Here is a 17,961-nt window from a genome sequence, read left to right as displayed (position 1 = left end):
TTGCATGACACAGGTGCACCAACATGCAGGCAGAACACTCATACACCTAAAAAATAAATGAGCCTGAGTGGTGGTGACTCGTTCCTTTAATCCCAGCACTCGGAAGGCAGAAACAGGCGGAGCTCTGTGAGATTGAAGCAGTCTGGTCTCTATAGTGAGTTCCAGGTGAGCTGGGGCTCAAAAAGACTAAAAATATGTCCAAAGAAAGATGGAAAAAAAAAAAAAAAAGAATAAAATGCCAGTTAGTCATGTGTCCCCATGGATGCATAGTAAACCAAAGGCCAGCCTGGGCTGCCTGAGACCTTGTCTGAAAATAAATGATGCCAGGCTGGGGAGAGATGACTCAGTAAAGGATTTGCTTTGCCAGCTTGAGGACCTGAGTTTGATCTCTAGAACCTATGTAAAATAAGCATGGTGGGGCATGCTTGTAATTCCAGCATTGTGGAGGCAGAGGCAGGTGGGTCCCTGGGGCATGCTGACCAGCCAGCCTCCTTGGCAAGTTCCAGGTTCAATGAGACACCCTGCCTCAAAGAACTGGGCGGGCAGCTCCTGAAGAATGATGACCAAGATTGACCTCTGGCCTCCATATGTGTGTGTGCACACACAAAGAATGACAACTGACTGAGGGCTGGGCTTGGTGTAGTCATCTGTTTTTCGTAAAAGACCACTTATGGCAGCACCAAAGTCCCAAGATGTCTAACCAGGTAGTTCTGAGCAACATGTCTAGACTTGGTAGCAATAGTGTCACTGGAGATGGGGCCATCTTTGCTTGGCAAGGAACTTGAGAGAATTTTGCAGAGATGCTGTCTTCTCTGCCCACATCCCCTACTGACTGGTTCTTAAGGTCTCCTGGCTCCAGTCTTTGGCTGGATAGACACTGAGTTTCCTGAACCAACACTCCGTTTGCTGAGGTTCAAACTCTCAAACTGCCATTTGTGAAGTGCCTGGAGAGATGGCTCAACAGTTCAGAGCTTTTGCTGTTCAGAGGACCTGGATTCAGTTCCCAGCACACACATGGTGGCTCTTAACCATCTGTAACTCCAGTTCCAGGGGATCCAGCACTCTCTTCTGGCCTCCTTGGACACTTCATGCATGTAGTATATTTATATACATGCAGACGAAACACTTATGCACATTAAAAAAAAAAAAGTGAGCTGAGTGTTTGAGAAGACGGGTCAGTGGGTAAAAGCAATTGCTGCATAAGCAAGGGTACCTGAGTGCAAATCCCCAGCACCCATGTAAAAAAGTTGAGTGTGGCCGTATGTGCGTATAACCCTAGTGCTAGAGACAGAAGGATTGCTGGGGCTTGCTGGCTGCAAGCTAACTCTAGGTTCAGTGTGAGACCCTGTCTCAAAGGAATAAGGCGGAGAGTGATAGAGCAGCACAACCAACGCCCTCCTCTGGCCCCCTGTGTTGTGTGCACTGGAGCTCACACACACACATGCGTGCATGCATACACATAAAATAAAGTGAGCTGGGATGCAGCGATTCCCAGTCCAGAAAACCAAAGCTCTGCTGGCTTTTTGTTTGGGACCAGCTCACCTAGGGCTAATACCTCTGTCAATTCCTTAAGCATACTCCCTGGCTCCCTTCAGCCCCAGCCTTACTGGTACGTCCAGCCTCGGTCCTCCACACTTTCCACAGAAGCCAATTACACAGCTATTGCCCAACATAGTACCATGTTGATAGAAAACAGAGAATGGGCAGCTAGCTGTCAGACTGCCCCTCATTTCTTTCCATTTCTAGACCAAGAGATAAATCCTGAAGCAATGTGTATTTTGAGATTTTTACTCTGTTTTGAGACAGAGTCTCACTATGTAGCCCTAGCTGTTCTGGAATTTGCTATGTGGCCTCCAAATCACAGAGATCTACCTGCCTCTGCCTCTGGAGTGCTGGAGTTAAAGGCTTACAATACCACACCGGGCCTGACATTTTTACTCTTGCCCTGACCCTCAGCACTAATTAGGCTGATAACTACAGCACATTTTTCTAATGCATTCCTAAGGAATTCTAGGCTGCCTCTGAATATCTTTTGTGACCTGGTATCTTTTTTTACATTTATTTATTATTTTTATTTTATGTGTATATGTTCTTTGCCTGCACGTATATAAGTGCATCACGTGCATGGAGTGCTAGCAGAGGTCAGAAGAGCGTGTCAGATCCCTTGAAACTGGAGTTAAAGACAGTTGTTAGCTGTTGCGTGGGTGCTAGGAACTGAATCCTGGGTCCTCTGCAAGAGCAACAGTGCTCTTAAGCACTGAGCCAGCTCTTCAATCCGGTGACCTGGTATCTAACAACAATAATAGCTGATTCTCAGCACTCACTAGCTGCTTAGCATGTGATATATTTCATCTCATTTAAACTCCTGATAAAACCATTATCTCCAAGTAGCAGATGAAGAAACTGTGTTTAAGGAAGGAGCACATCTGACCACAATTGTAAGAACATATAGAGCTGGAGTTTGAACTTAGATCTATCTCTTTTAAGCCAGTGTTTTTCTTTATTTTTAAATTTATTATTGGGGGGAAGGCACATGCCATGACACAGGTGTGGAGCCCTAGAGGACAACTTTCTGGAGTCAATTCTGTCATTCCACCATGGGTCTTAAGGATGGAACTCCAGTCACCAGGCTTATGCCATAAATAGTTTTACCCACTGAGCCATGCTGCTGGTCCTAGATCTTTCTCCTGTTTTTATATTTTAAAGTTTTATTTATTTATTTTGATTTTATCTGTATGAGTGCTTTGCCTGCATGTATATAAGTGTGCCATGTATGTGCAATGCCTGGAGGCTAGATCCCCTGGACCTGGAATTACAGATAGTTGTTAGCTACCATGTGAGTGCTGGGAACCAAACCCAGGTCCTCTGTGAAAGCAGCCAGGGCTCTTAGCTGCTGAGCCATCTCCAGCCCCTCTCTTTTTTATGTTTATATTTCTTTTTATTGTTTATTGTGAGTGTATGTCTGCATCTGTGTGTCTGTGCATATGCATGTGCATAAGTGCCAGCAGAGGTCAGAAAAAGGCATCAAATCCCCTAGAGCTGGAGTTATTACTGTTGGTCGAGCTGCCTATCATGGGTGCTCATTTTCAAACTCCAGTCCTTATAATAGAGCAGCAAGCACTCTTAAGCACTGAACAATCTCCCCAGCCCCCACTAGAGCTGTTTAACTCCAGATTTTACTGAAGGTGTTATGGGGAAGAACTGTCAGAATGTCAGGCTTGAGCTGACAATATGCTGAGTGGAACAACTTATTTACTTACTTCCCTTGGTTTTTGAGACAAGGTCTCTCATTGATCTGGAACTCATTTATTAGGCTAAAGTGGCTGGCCAGGGAGCCCCTGGGATCTACCTGGCTCTCTTTGAACACTGAGATTACAAATGAATGCCACCACACCTGGCTTTTTTAACCTGGGTTCTGGGGATTGAACTCAGGTCTTAATGCTTACATGGCAAGTACTTCACGAAGCTATCTCCCCAGCCCCTGAACCTTTTCCTTTTGAAAGAACATCTTCCTGGTCTGTCATGTGAGGAATTATCTTCTACATGGAAATTTGGTTTGTAGGCGCTTGCCTGGCATGTAGGTGGCCCTGGGTTTGATCTCCAGTACATATAAACTGGGTATAGTGGCACAGGCCTGTCATCCTAGCACTTGTGGGGTAGAAGATGAGAAGTTCAAAGTCATCTTTGGCTACATAGCCAGACAGAGGCCAGCCTGGGCCACATGAGGTCTTTTCTTGAAAGTGATGATAAAGAGGTTGGGGATTTAACTCAGTGTTTAAAGTGCTTGCCTAGCAAGCACAAGGCCCTTGGGTTAGTCCTCAGCTCCAGGCAAAAATAAAATAATATAAAATAAAATAGTGAGTGGTTAATTTATGTAAATAGGTGAGCTTAGTTCCTGCCCCAGGGTTATCCGTGTTCATTTATGGTATTTACCTTGTCAGAAAGCAGGCATAGGCTTGCCATCTTAGAGATGAAGAAACTGGGGTCCAGACAGGCATTGCAAGTTGGTGGCAAAATTGGTCTCCTAGAGTGGACTAGGACTTGTTTACATGTACCACAGTGCCTCCTTGTGGAGAGGAGAAGAAGGACTAGAATTAAAGAGGTGGCAGAAGTATAATTGAGGCTGACTGATACTTCTAGAAGTAACCATGAAAATACTAGTCATTGAAACTAGAAAACCTGGAATGTCCCTGTGAGGGGACAGAAATCAGGGACTCTCTGGAGGGGCGTTGAGATATTTTGAGGTATATGCAGGTATCTCTGAGGGGCTCTGGAAGGGTACCTGACAGCCTTCACTTAGTCCATGCCCAAATCTTCAAATCCCAGTCTTTCACTGACCTGGAACTCATGGATTACCTGGAAGGGTTCAGTTCACAGAGTATTACAGACAAACCTCTACTTCTCAGAAGGAAAGACTCCAGGAGGGTGGGGGTAGGAGAGGCGGAAGAATGTGAGATTTGGCCATACTCCATACTCGATCCTGCAGCGGCTTCTCTCCAAGGATACTAACCTGGACCTAAAGGGTGAGAGCAGCTCTCTGGGATTGTTCCAACTTTCTGCCATGAATTGAACTGTTGCTAGGGCCTGAGCTGCCCAAGCAGGATTCAAAAGAAGAGGAACATCCCACACAGACTGAGCCCCATGCTGCCTAGCAAGGAACCTGTGTGGAGGTGTGCGCACTTATATACAGAGAGAGGGAGAGAGAGAGAGAGAGAGAGAGAGAGAATGAGAATGAAACTCTTGCCACGAGTTGCCACCCAGACCTGACTTCTCAATGTCTCTGTTGTCTCTTGAGTTCTTTGACCTGTCCCCAGAGGAGTTGAGGAGAGCCCTTCCTGTTACCCGCAGTAGGCCCAGGTTTCAGAAGGACCTGAAATCAGTAGAGAACACAACCAGGCTTCCAGGTTTAGGTTCAACTCAGCAATGTTCGTCTGAAGCGGTGTGACCTCTAGCCAAGGACTTTGTCTTTATTTTATGTGTATAAGTGTTTTGCTTGCATGTATGTAAGCGTACCACATGTTTGCAATGCCAGTGGAGACCAGAAGAGGGTGTTGAATCCCCTAGAACTGGAGTTATAGACTTGTTTTAAATTTTTTTAATTTATTATTGGAGGGAAGGACACATGCCACGGCACAGGTGTGGAGACTTAGAGGACAATTTTTGGGAGTCGATTCTGTCCTTTCACCATGGGTCCCAAGGACAGAATTCAGGTCATCAGGCTTGTGCCATAAGCAGTTTTACCCATTGAGTCATGCTGCTGCCCCTAGATCTTTCTTCTGTTTTTATACTTTTGAGTTTTATTTTAGTTTTATCTGTATGAGTGCTTTGCCTGCATGTAAGTGCACCCATGTTGTGCAATGCCTTTAGGCTAGATCCCCTGGATCTGGAATTACAAATGGTTGTTAATTGTCATATGGGTGCTAGGACCCAAACCTGAGTCTTCTGCTAGAGCAGCCAGTGCTTTTAACCACTGGGCCAGCTCTCCAGAGCCCCCCCACCCCTTGTCTTTTAAACTTACATTTATGGGGGCAGTGGCCATGGCCCACGTGTGGAGATAGGAGGACATGTGGAGATCTTAGGAAAGTTGATTCTCTCCTTCCACCACGTGGATTTCAGGCATCAAACTCAGGTCTTCAGGCTTGGTAGCAAGCACCTTTACCTGCTGAACCATGTAGCCAGCCCCAAGACACCTATCTTGTCTCTACACCTTGGTTTTCTTGGAATGACATCGAGGTCACCGTGTCCAGAGTTTATAGCAAGCATACATGCTACATAAGTGTAGCTTACTACCAGAGGAAAAATGTCAGGCCATGATCCCATAATGACATTCTTTGAGACCCAGGGAAGCACTGGGTTCTCCGAGCCTGCCAGAGGCTTGCTGGCGGGAGGGGGACGAGCCTGAGAGGTCGCCTCTGTCCCGCAGGAGGTCTGCAGCGAGCTGTGGTGTCTGAGCAAGAGCAATCGGTGCATCACCAATAGTATCCCAGCCGCTGAGGGGACTCTGTGTCAGACGCACACCATCGACAAGGGGGTGAGCAATGGCCAAAGAGGCCCGGCTGGCCCTGCCCCCTGCCCTTGAGCCTGGCCCCGCTAGCCACTTCTGCGAACTCTCAAAGCTTTGGTCACGCGGCCTGCAAATTTCGTTTCCCTGGGCCCCACCCCCTGGCCTGAGGCCACTCCCCTTGGAATCTCAAGCCACCTCCGGGTTACCGGTTCTGAGCTTAAGTCATTACTTGGCTAAATCTGTTACCTCTGGCCTTAAACCCCTGTGCTACCGGAATCTGTCTTCAGACCCTGCCTCTGTCCAGCCGGCTACCTCCATCCCAGACAGACTGTAACCTGTGACTTTGGTGTATGGTGGATGGAGAGGGGGCTCTGAACCCAGCATCTGCGAAGTCAGACTCGCCCCTTTCCCTTCTTCCCTCCACTTCCGGCCCAGTGGTGTTACAAGCGAGTGTGTGTCCCTTTTGGGTCTCGACCGGAGGGCGTAGATGGAGCCTGGGGGCCGTGGACTCCGTGGGGCGACTGCAGTAGGACATGTGGCGGTGGCGTGTCATCTTCCAGTCGTCACTGTGACAGTCCCAGGTCAGTCCTCAGGATCTTCTCCCAGCAGTGAGGTAACTCACCCACTGTCGCCCCTGCCTCATCTCTCTCCAATGCCCCTGCCCCTTCCAGGCCTACCATCGGGGGCAAATACTGTCTGGGGGATAGACGGAGGCACCGTTCCTGCAACACCGATGTAAGTTTTCCCCGGAACCCTTCTCAGAATTCTCTCTGGACCTGCCCTCCCTATCCCTTCACCCTCCATCCCAGCACCTCCTGGTCCTCCGGTCTTGAAATTTGCAGAGATGGGCCTGCCTCTGTCTCCGCCTCCCTGGTGCAGAGACTAAAGGTGTGCCCCACCACGCCGCGCTCTTCAAATTCTTTAACTAGAGAAGTCTGCTTCTGTGAAAGTAGCCTTCCCTCTTGCCCCAGCTCCAAATATGTCAGCCCTGCGTCTCCACCCTTTAAAACTAAATCCAGCCCTTAGTAACTGTCATCTGTCAAAGCCTGATTGAGCTTGCTGTCACCAAACCTTCGACTTACCCTGGGCCTGGGGCTCCCTGTGGCTGCCTCACAGGGATACAGGGGTTAGGTTGTACACGTCTAACAAGCCAGAGGAAGGGATGTTCAGAAGTTAGGGAGAGTTTTGGAGTGAACTGTGGCCTTTCTGGTCCCCTGCTTAGGGATTCTCAGAGCATCCACATGCCTCTCATATTCAAAAAGAATTCCACACCTTCCCCAAACCTGTTCCATCCTACACCTCTTGTCTCAAGAAGAGTCTGAACTCAGAACCCTGGTGTCCACCCCCAGCTCCTCTCACCAACCAAGTGTAGGGGCATGAAACTGATCTCACTACTTCAGAGGCTAAGACAGGAAGACTATGAGTTTGAGGTCAGTCTCACAGAGCCTGTCTCAAAAATAAACACAAGCTGGGAGTTTGTAAAATGCTTGCTGTGCAAGCATGAGGACCTGAGTTCAGATCCCCAGCAACCACATAAAAAGCTGGTTGTAGCCAGGGTGGTGGCGCATGCCTTTAATCCCAGCACTTGGGAGGCAGAAGCAGGTGGATCTTTGTGAGTTTGAGGCCAGCCTGGTCTATATAGCAAGTTCCAGGCCAGCTGGGGCTACAGGGAGACCCTGTCTCAAAAAGACATAAATAAATAATAAGTGGAGAGCAAGTGAGGAAGATATCAGCATTGATTTCTTCCCACACAGACATGAGCACACATACACATGCTTGTGCACTCAAATGCAGACCTGCAGGTACACTAGCATGTACATGTGCATACACATGAACACGTACACAGACACAAACATAAACACACAGGGCTGGAGAGTTGGCTCAGCAGTTAAGAGCACTGGCTGCTCTTGCAGAGGATCTGGGTTCAGTTTCCAGCCCCCACATGGCAGCTAACAACCATTCTTAATTCCACTTCCAGAGAATCTGATGATACCCTCTTCTGACCTCCATGGGCATTGCATGACACAGGTGCACTTACATATGTGCAGGCAATAATAATAAAAATATTTTTAAAATAAACAAACCATAGCATATGCATCTTTATGCCCAGTGTGGGCTATCATACATTCTCACCTGGACTCCCTGCCTCCAGCCTCACTCATCTGACCCATGCCATTCTGAGCAAGAGTTCTCTGCTCTAACTTCTTTCTCACACCTTCACCCTAGGACTGTCCCCCTGGCTCCCAGGACTTCAGGGAAATGCAGTGCTCTGAATTTGACAGTGTTCCTTTCCGTGGGAAATTCTACACGTGGAAGACTTATCGAGGGGGTGAGAGGGGAGCCCCAGAGGCTGGGGGACAGTGGAGGACAGCAGCAGTCGGATGCATACAGTATTGTAAACATTTACCCATGATACAGCTTAATGGTGCTTTGCCTGCATATAGTGTCTGCCCGTGGTATCGGGTCTGGGGTCTGTTGCTCTTGTCCTTACCTCTCCCCAGGGAACAGGCAGGGAGTTCCAGGATGACCTGGCTCCAGGTCTGATGGGGCTGTGCCCCCCAGGGGGCGTGAAGGCCTGCTCACTGACTTGCCTAGCAGAAGGCTTCAACTTCTACACGGAGAGAGCAGCAGCTGTGGTGGATGGGACACCCTGCCGCCCAGACACAGTGGACATTTGTGTCAGTGGCGAGTGCAAGGTAGAGGGAATTCCCAGGGAGAAGGATATGGAGATGTGGGGAGAGGAGCATCTCCAGGACATCACCATCACTGCTTTCCTGTGTAGCATGTGGGCTGTGACCGGATCCTGGGTTCTGATCTGCGAGAGGACAAATGCCGAGTGTGTGGGGGTGACGGCAGTGCCTGTGAGACCATCGAGGGGGTCTTCAGCCCAGCTTTGCCAGGAACTGGTGAGAGCCCTTACCTCCACCACCACCCCCATTCCCTACTTGGGCCCAGAGGCTAGGGGTCAGGTTTAGCCCCACCATAGTTGCTAAGATCAGTAGCTTCTTAGACATTGACAATTCCATGGACTCCTAGTTAGAGTTAGGGTCTCAGGGACTCCCAAAAGCTCTAAGAGCATATAGCATGCTTACCTGTTACCGCAACAAAATATCTGACATGAAGCAATTCAGGGAGGAACAGCTTACTTAGACTTGTAGCTGGAGGGTATATAGTCAGTCATGGTGGAGATGTCATGGCAGCAGGGCAGTGAGGCAGCTGGTCACATTGTATCCACAGTCAGGAAGCAGAGAGAGATGAATTCTGATGCTCAACTCACTTTCTCTTTTTTAAAAAAAATGTGTGTATGAGTGTTTTGCCTACATGTATGTAGATACACCTTGTTGCGAAATGCTCACAGAGGCCAGAAGAGGGTGTCAGATCCACTGGAACTAGAGTTAAGGACAGCTGTTAGCTGCCATATGGTTGCTAGAAACAAATCTGGGTCCTCTGCAAGAGCATCCAGTACTCTTAACCATTGAGCCATCTCTCCAGCCCCTCACTTTCTCCTTTTATATAGTGTGGACCCCCAGCCCATGGATTTCAGTTAACCTAATTAGAAAACTCCTCACAAACATGCCCAGAGACTTGTCTCCAAGGTGATTCTAGATCCTGTTGAGTTGACAACCAGTATTAACCACAACAATCATAACTAGAAAGGACTCTAGTTACTGGTTTGGGATCTGGTGCAGAGACTTGGAAACAGATTACTTGGGACTAGGGACTAAATCTCTCCACTACATCTTCCTGGAGGCTTCAGAATGGGTAAAAAGAAGGTCACTTTCCATCCTGTGAGCCTAAGGGGCTGTGCAACTCTCTGCACTGGCATGCAAAGTCTTAGAGGGTCAGGGTACTGGGAGGGTAGGCAGACCACCTTTCCCAGCTTGGGCTGGCGTTGAGAGTGCACAGGGAGCTGGGAGTGAGACAGGAAGGTTCACGAAGGATGAGGAAACTGAAACCACTGCCAGGGAATGGTGGCCAGACAATATGATACGAGGTTGGCTCTGGCCACAAAGAACAAGTTGCAGAATGTGGGTGCCATTCCCCAAGCAGGGTCACCTTAAGGTTTTGTCTGGTTGGTTGGTTTTTGAGACAGGGTCTCCCTGTAGACCCAGCTGGCTTAGAACTCACTATGTAGACCAGGCTGGCCTTGATCTCACAGAGATCCACCTGCCTCTGCCTCCCGAGTGTTAGGTCACAATGCCCAGCTTTGTTTGTTTTCAGAGACAAGGTCTCACTATGTAACCCTGGCAAGTCTAAAACTCTCTGTATAGGCCACACTGGCCTCAAAGTCACAGAGATCCACCTGCCTGGTAGGTTAAGAATGGAGCATCTAGGCTGGGGAGATGGCTCAGTCAGTAAAGTGCTTGTTGTGCAAGCATGAAGAACTGAGTTTGAGCTGCATAACCCACATTAATAAAAACCTGGGCATGGACTAGCGAGATGGTTCAGTGGGTAGAAAGCACTCACCACACAAGTTTGACGTCTTGAGTTCAAGCCCTGGAACCTACAGGAGAAGGAAGGAAACGACTCCTGGAAGTTGTCTTCTGACCTGCACACATGTGCACACAATAATAATAATTTTTAATTTTTAATATGTATTTTTGTGTGTATGAGTGTTTTGTCCACACGTATGTAAGTGTACCACATGCATGCAGTGCCCAGGAAGCCAGAAGAGGGGTCGGAACTCCTGGAACTAGAGTTAAGGACATGTGTTGGCAGCCATGTGGGTGCTGGGAACCAAACCTGGGTGCTCTGCAAGTGCTTTTAACCACTGAGACATTTCTCTAGCACAAATAGTATATTTTTTAATTAAAAATCTGGGTGTACTGGCACAAGTTCTTAGTCCCAATGCTGGGGACGCAGAGACAAGCAGATCCCTGTGGCTCACTGACCATCCCATCTAGCCTGACCAGTGAGTGCCAAACCAATGAGAGACCCTGTCTCAAAGTAGACTAGATACTACTAGTCTACTAGTAACACCCCAAGTTGTTCTCCAACCTCCCTATGCAAGCTCGCACACACACACATGTGTACATCCCCACACGCACACATGTACACAAAAAGCTAAAGCTCTGTTGTCAAGTGTGAGATCAGATAATCTAGATTCAGGATGGAGGAATGAGGGCAGAAAAGACGAGAGGGAAACTGAGCGTAGTGGTACATATCTGTAATCTCAGCTGATCCAGGCCAGCCAAGGTGACAGAGTGAACCCTTGTATCAAAAGAAAAGAAGGGGCTGGAGAGCTGGTTCAGTGGGTAAGAGCACTGCCTGCTCTTGCAGAGGACTCGGACTCAGTTCCCAGCAACCACATGATGACTAACAATCACTGTAACTACAGTTCCAGGAGATCCAATGCCCTGCCTCTGTAGGCATCACATGCATGTGGTGCATTTACATCCATGCAGTCAAAACACACACATAAAATATAAATAAATAAATAATTTTAAAAATAAAGATTGATGGGCTGTAAGAGGGCCAGGCTGGTAAAGTGCTTGTTGCCAAGCCTGATGGCCTGAGTTTCATCGCCAGGATCCACATGGTGGAAGGAGAGAACCAACTCCTCCAAATTGTCCTCTGACCTCCACACACACATGACACATGCTCACACATATGTGTGCATGCACACACACATACGCATAGTCGGTAAATGTAACAAAAATGAGTAAGTTTGAGAGCAATAGAGACAGACACTCAACATTGACCTGTGGCCTCCACATGCACACACACGGGCATAAGAAGTTGCACACACACAAAAAGAACTTGATGGTACATGTATTGGTTCAAGTGAGGTCACAGTTAGATGGCGCTGTACGCACAACATAGCATGGGACTGTTAGCTGCAGTCATCAGGTGTGAAGGAGGCAGGCTGAGTGGGTGACAGCTAAACTCCATTGCCCAGGATATGAGGACGTCGTCTGGATCCCCAAAGGCTCTGTTCACATTTTCATCCAAGATCTGAACCTGTCCCTTAGTCACCTGGGTAAGCAGAGATGGAGGATGAGAATTGTGACTCCATGGGAGTGGGGAGGGACAACAAAGTGACTTCATTCTGACCCCTGTGCTGTACCCCAGCCCTAAAGGGGGACCAAGAGTCTCTGCTACTGGAGGGGCTGCCTGGGACCCCCCAGCCTCACCGCCTGCCCCTAGCTGGGACCACCTTTCATCTGCGTCAGGGGCCAGACCAGGCCCAGAGCCTAGAAGCCCTGGGACCCATTAATGCATCTCTCATCGTCATGGTAACAGTGGGACTTGGGGCAAGGTACAAGAGGACCTGAGCATCTATAGGGATGGAAATTTCATGACACCCCTCCAATGACTGTTTCCTGTGCCTCCAGGTGCTGGCCCAGACAGAGCTGCCTGCTCTCCGCTACCGCTTCAATGCACCCATTGCCCGGGATGCGCTGCCTCCCTACTCATGGCACTATGCCCCCTGGACCAAATGCTCAGCCCAGTGTGCAGGCGGTGAGGCTGGGGCGGGGGCCAAGAGCGGGCACTGTGCAGCCAACCTGAGGTTCTCTGGGCTGGCTAGGGCTGAGTGGGTTTCTCCCCTCCCCCCAGGCAGCCAGGTACAGGTGGTGGAGTGCCGAAATCAGTTGGATAGCTCAGCCGTGGCCCCCCATTACTGCAGTGCCCACAGCAAACTGCCCAAGAGGCAGCGTGCCTGCAACACAGAACCGTGCCCACCAGAGTGAGTGTCCTCCAGGGGGCAGGTGGCCCAGGGCTGGGTGGGAGTGTTTGCTGCAGTCAGGGTAAGTGTTCCTAAGGGGGTGGAGGGTCAGTGTAGGACTGGGCAATGACAGTCAGTACTGGAGTCCTGGCTAATAGGGGTCCAGGAGTCAAGTGCTCTGTGGGGTGAGATCAAAGCTGACTGTCAGCTGAGTATGGTGATTCATGCCAGCTCTCGGGAGGCTGAGACAGAAGGAATAGGAGTTCAAGGTCAGCCAGGGTTACCTAGTACATTAGAGGCCACCCTAGGCCATGTGACATCTTGCCTCAAAAATAAACAAGCAAGGGCTGGAGAGTTGGCTGGGTAGCTAAGAGCACTTGCTGGTTGTGAAGACCAGAGTTTGGTCCTAACACTCACCCTAGGTGGATCATAAATACCTGTAACTACAGCTCCAAGAGATACACTGCCCTCGTCTGTTCTCCACAGGCACATACACATACACTCACATAGACACACACACACAGGCAAATAAAAAAAAATCTTGAAAACATGGGGCTGGAGAGATGTCTCAATGTTTAAGAGCATTTTCTACTTTTGCAGAGGACCCAGTTTCAATTCCCAGCACCCATATGGAAGCTCACAACTCTCTGTAACTCCAGTTCCAGGGCTTTGTCACCCTCTTCTGACCTCCACAGGCATTGCACTCATATGGTGCACTTACATGCAGGCAAAACACTCATACACATAGAATAAATATAATAAATAGTTTTTAAAATTAAGCTGACTGTGGTGATGCACACCTTAATCCCAGCACTTGGGAGACAGAGACAGGTAAATCTTTGTGAGATTAAGGCCAGCCTGGTCTACATAGCAAGTTCCAGGCCAGCTGAGGCTATAGGGAGACCCTGTCTCAAAATAAAACAAAAAATAAAATAAAATAATTTTTAACAAATCAGCAGGGGCTGGGGAAGATGGTTTAGTTGGTAAAGTGCCTGTGGTACAAGCATGATAATCTGAGTTCAAGTTCAGATCCCCAGCACAAAGTGGCTAACAACCATCTATAACTCCAGTTCCAGGGGATCCAGTGCCCTCTTCTGGCCTCTATGAGCACTGCATGCATGTGGTATACTCACATACATGGAGGTAAAACACTCATATACTTTAAAAAGAGAAGAAATAAGGGGCTGGAGAGATGACTCTAGTTAAGACATTGGCTGCTCTTGCAGAGGACCCTGGTTCAGTTCCCAGCACCCACTAGGTGGCTAACTGTTCACACCATCCATAACTCCAGTTCCAGTTGGTCTGATGCCCTCTTCTGGCCTCCTTGGGCCCTGCATGCACATGGTGCACTTACTACATATTACACACAAAATAAAAATAGTGCAAAAATAATAAGAATGACAAGTTGGAAATTGATAGAGAAATGTCAACCTCTGCCTCCACATCAAGAGCACACATGTTCATGCACACACATGCTACACAAACACACACACACACACACACACACACACACAAAACTTGTCCTCCATTCAGAGTGATTGAGCTCACAGTTAAAGGAACTGGTTCTCTTTAGATTAACCCATCCCCACATCCAAAGTGTGGATACAAGGCAATAACCTCCCTGACGGGAATTCCCACCCTGCCCAGTACCAGTTTGGGAGGACTGGAATAGGCAAGGATAAGAACTCCCAGGTTGGGGTGTCCTGCCTTGCTTAGCCACCCCCATCCTCCGTTCCCACAGCTGGGTTGTAGGAAACTGGTCACGCTGCAGCCGTACCTGTGATGCTGGTGTGCGCAGCCGCTCGGTGGTGTGCCAACGCCGCGTGTCAGCTGCAGAAGAGAGAGCCCTGGACGACAGCGCCTGTCCACAGCCACGCCCACCCGTGCTCGAGGCCTGCCAAGGCCCAGCGTGCCCTCCTGAGTGGGCAGCCCTGGACTGGTCTGAGGTCAGCGTCTTCCACACTTTTTTCCTGTCCACACCCACACAATCCACTGTTAGTGCAGAAAACCACAGGAACTGAGATGTCCATGTCGCCACATTGCCACCAAGGCGATCTTGCCCCAAGTCCTAGTGTTACCACCAGGCTGCAGTGCGTGGTGAGACTGGTGGGTGTTGCATTGGCACAGATCAGTGCTGGGAGATAGCATGGGGGTGGTGGAGGAATGGGGTGTGTTGCGAGTAGCACCGGCTGCCTGTCCACTCTTCATGTCATACTGGGCTGGAAGCTTTTCCATTCACCGAGTATAAAACACTCCCTCAAATTGCAGTGCACCCCCAGCTGTGGACCCGGCCTCCGTCACCGAGTTGTCCTTTGCAAGAGCGCAGACCACCGGGCCACTCTGCCCCCAGCACACTGCCCTCCCTCAGCCAAACCGCCAGCCACCATACGCTGCAACCTGCGCCGCTGCCCTCCTGCCCGCTGGGTGGCCAGCGAGTGGGGCGAGGTAGGTAGGCGCCAATCGGAAGGATAAAGGCCAGGGCCTGGGGCGTAGGGAGGCAATTCAGCAGCCCCTCTCTTCAGTGTTCTGCGCAGTGTGGACTTGGCCAGCAGCAGCGAGCCGTGCACTGCACCAGCCACACTGGCCAGCCATCTCGGGAGTGCACTGAGGCCCTGCGACCGCCCACCACACAGCAGTGCGAAGCCAAGTGTGACAGCGTACCCCCGGGGGATGGCCCCGAAGGTATGTGGACCGTGGGAGAGGGCATCAGAGAATGCTCTGGCTTGAGGGAACCACAAGTGAGCAGGTGGGGTGTCCTGATTATTGGTCCTAGGGTTTCTAGTACATTTTATTTGTATTTATTTTGTGGGGTGGGAGTACCATGGCCCTGCTGTGGCCGTCAGAGGACAACTTCTCAGGATCCTCTTATTCCACCATGTGGGTCCCAGAGATCCACCTCATGTCATCAGGCTTGACAGCAAGCGCTTTACCTGCTGAGCCAGCTCCAGCCTTCCACTGAAGTGCTTTCTTTGTCTCTGCCACGCCATGTATCACCTTCCTCTCCTGGCAGATTTCTATTCCGTTCCAAAGTGTGCAGAATCTTTCAAGCATCTGACTTTTCTGAGCATTCAAAACTCTAGTCCTTTCTCCCAGCCTCTCCATGACCTTCACCCCTCTCTACTTGGAGGGTTAATTATGCCCCGGTTTTATTTTAAATCAGAATTTCCCAACCTCAGGCACTATTTTTTGTTAATTGTTTTGGTTGAGATGAAGCTTTCAGGCTGACCTCTAACTCAGCATATAACCAGCAATGACCTTGAACTCCTGACCCTCCAGCCTTCACCTCCCAGGAGCTGGGATTACAGGCAATGTATCATCATGCCCAATTGATCATTTCTTTTTATTAAATCAGGCTTTGCTATGATGTTGCCCAGGCTGACCTCAAACTCCTGACCTCAAGCAAACCTCCATAGTACCTGGTACAATAGGCATGGGTCAATGTCTCATCTGTAAGTCTATTTTTATAGAGAGCAGCATTCCCAACTCTGGAACCAAGTGACCACCACTGTGCCTCAGTTTCTTCATCTGTCAAGAGTGCAAATAATAGTTCCATTTGGAAGGAAGTGCCGCTTTAGGGATCTGGAGTCAAATAATAATCCACGTGGAGTTCATGAGCAACCACGCATCACCGGCTGCTAAGTAGAAGCCTGTATCTTTTATCCCTAACAGAAGCTGTTGAATATCAAGGGCACAAATAAGCTTTTTTTTAAAAAAAAAAAAAAAAGACAGGGTCTCATGTAGCCAGGCTGACTTCAAACTTTGTATAGTAGAGGCTGACTGAATTTCTGGTCCTTCCACCTCCACCTCCCAAGTGCTGGGATGACAGGTATGCACCGTCATGCCCAGTTTGATGGGGTGCTAGGGATGGAGCCCAGGGCCTTGTGCATGCTAAGCAAGCACTCTACCAACTAAGCTATTTTTCCAGCCTTTAAATACGCAAATTCTACAAGCTGGGTTTAAGGTCCTAGTGAAAGGAGCCCCGTGTGGCAGTGCACATCTTTAAGCCCAACACTTGAGGCAGAAACAAGATAATCATGAGTTCAAGACCAGCCTGGGCTACATAGTAAGACTCTGTCTTAAACTGATTAATTTGATTGAATAAAAAAGGGTAAAAAATGAATATAGCAGCTCCAAACAAATATTCTCTCTCCCAGCGTCAAGTGGCTCATTGAGCCAAGCTGGGTGGTACAGGCCTGTCATTCATGTCCTCTGTTGGAGAGGCTGAGGCAGAAGGATTGGTTTTGGAGCTTGGGGTTTTTTTTTGTTTGTTTGTTTGTTTGTGTTTTTTTGGTCTTTTTGAGACAGGGTCTCCTGACCTGGAACTCACTATATAGACCAGGGTGTCCGCAAACTCACAGAGATCCGCCTGCCTCTGCCTCCCAAGTGCTGGGACTAAAGGCGTGCGCCACCACACCTGGCTGAGGCAGAAGGATTGTTAAGTGCAAGACCAGCCTGGACAACTTAACCAAACACTGTCACCCCATAAAAGTCAAATGAGGACTAAACAATGTAGTTTAGGGGCTGGAGAGATGGCTCAACAGTTAGAGCACTGGCAGCTCTTGCAGAAGATCCAGGTTCAAATCCCAGCACCCACATGGCATCTAACAACCATCTGTAACTCTAGTTCCAGGGGATCTGATGCCCTCTTCTGTCCTCTGTGGGCACTGCACGACATGGGTACACTTACATGCATGCAGGCATAACACTCATACATGTAAAATAAAAATAAATTTTCTAAAATTAAAAAAAGCAAAAATTAAATTTAAAAAAAAAAAAAGAATGTAGCTCAGTGACAAGAGTGCTTGCCTAGCATGCTCAAGGCCCGGGTTCAGTCTCCAGCAGAGGGAAAAAAATGATCCTAGAAAAAGAAATAGCTTTTCTCTTTAATGATGGGCCAAAGGCAGCCCAGATGCCGCACTCAAAATCCTCAAAACAAAAACAAAAAGGGACTGGTGAGGTGGCTCAGCTGAAAAGGTGCTTGTAGCTCAATCTTGTTGAACTGAGCTCAATCCTCAGAACCCACATAAAGAGGAAAGGAGAGAACCAACTCCACAGAGTTGTCCTCTGACCTCCACATGTGCACTGTGATGTATACACCTGTACACATACATCATACACAAAATAATAATAAATATATAAATCTGGGGCTGGAGAGATGGCTCAGCGTTTAAGAACACTGGTTGTTCTTGCAGAAGACCCGGGTTTGAATCCCAGCACCAATATGGCAGCTAACAACTGCCTGTAACTCCAGTCCCAGGGGATCCGACAGCCTCTTCTGTCTTCCATGGGC

General features: G+C 48.9%; 1 protein-coding gene across 12 annotated transcripts in view; it reads left to right on the top strand.

Annotated features, from left to right (window-relative positions):
• Positions 1-17,961, top strand: part of Adamts10 (ADAM metallopeptidase with thrombospondin type 1 motif 10) — a 48,143-nt gene that overhangs the window by 19,481 nt on the left and 10,701 nt on the right. For 9 of the 12 annotated variants that reach the window (XM_029569048.1, XM_008844583.3, XM_029569050.1 and 6 more), the window contains 13 exons: positions 5,924-6,031; positions 6,440-6,585; positions 6,676-6,739; positions 8,231-8,333; positions 8,567-8,700; positions 8,787-8,910; positions 11,904-11,984; positions 12,077-12,240; positions 12,340-12,466; positions 12,563-12,692; positions 14,413-14,617; positions 14,940-15,116; positions 15,194-15,353. In XM_029569048.1, coding sequence (XP_029424908.1) covers positions 5,924-6,031; positions 6,440-6,585; positions 6,676-6,739; positions 8,231-8,333; positions 8,567-8,700; positions 8,787-8,910; positions 11,904-11,984; positions 12,077-12,240; positions 12,340-12,466; positions 12,563-12,692; positions 14,413-14,617; positions 14,940-15,116; positions 15,194-15,353 — 1,723 coding nt within the window. The remainder of the gene's footprint in view (positions 1-5,923; positions 6,032-6,439; positions 6,586-6,675; positions 6,740-8,230; positions 8,334-8,566; positions 8,701-8,786; positions 8,911-11,903; positions 11,985-12,076; positions 12,241-12,339; positions 12,467-12,562; positions 12,693-14,412; positions 14,618-14,939; positions 15,117-15,193; positions 15,354-17,961) is intronic. The other 3 variants (XR_001872725.2, XM_029569051.1, XM_029569052.1) reach the window with 3 other exon arrangements.

The sequence above is a fragment of the Nannospalax galili genome, unplaced genomic scaffold, assembly GCF_000622305.1.
Source record: "Nannospalax galili isolate Female #2095 unplaced genomic scaffold, S.galili_v1.0 scaffold262, whole genome shotgun sequence".
Classification (NCBI taxonomy): domain Eukaryota; kingdom Metazoa; phylum Chordata; class Mammalia; order Rodentia; family Spalacidae; genus Nannospalax; species Nannospalax galili.
Note: the sequence above shows the minus strand (reverse complement) of the source record. Positions and strands in the feature narration are given on the sequence as shown.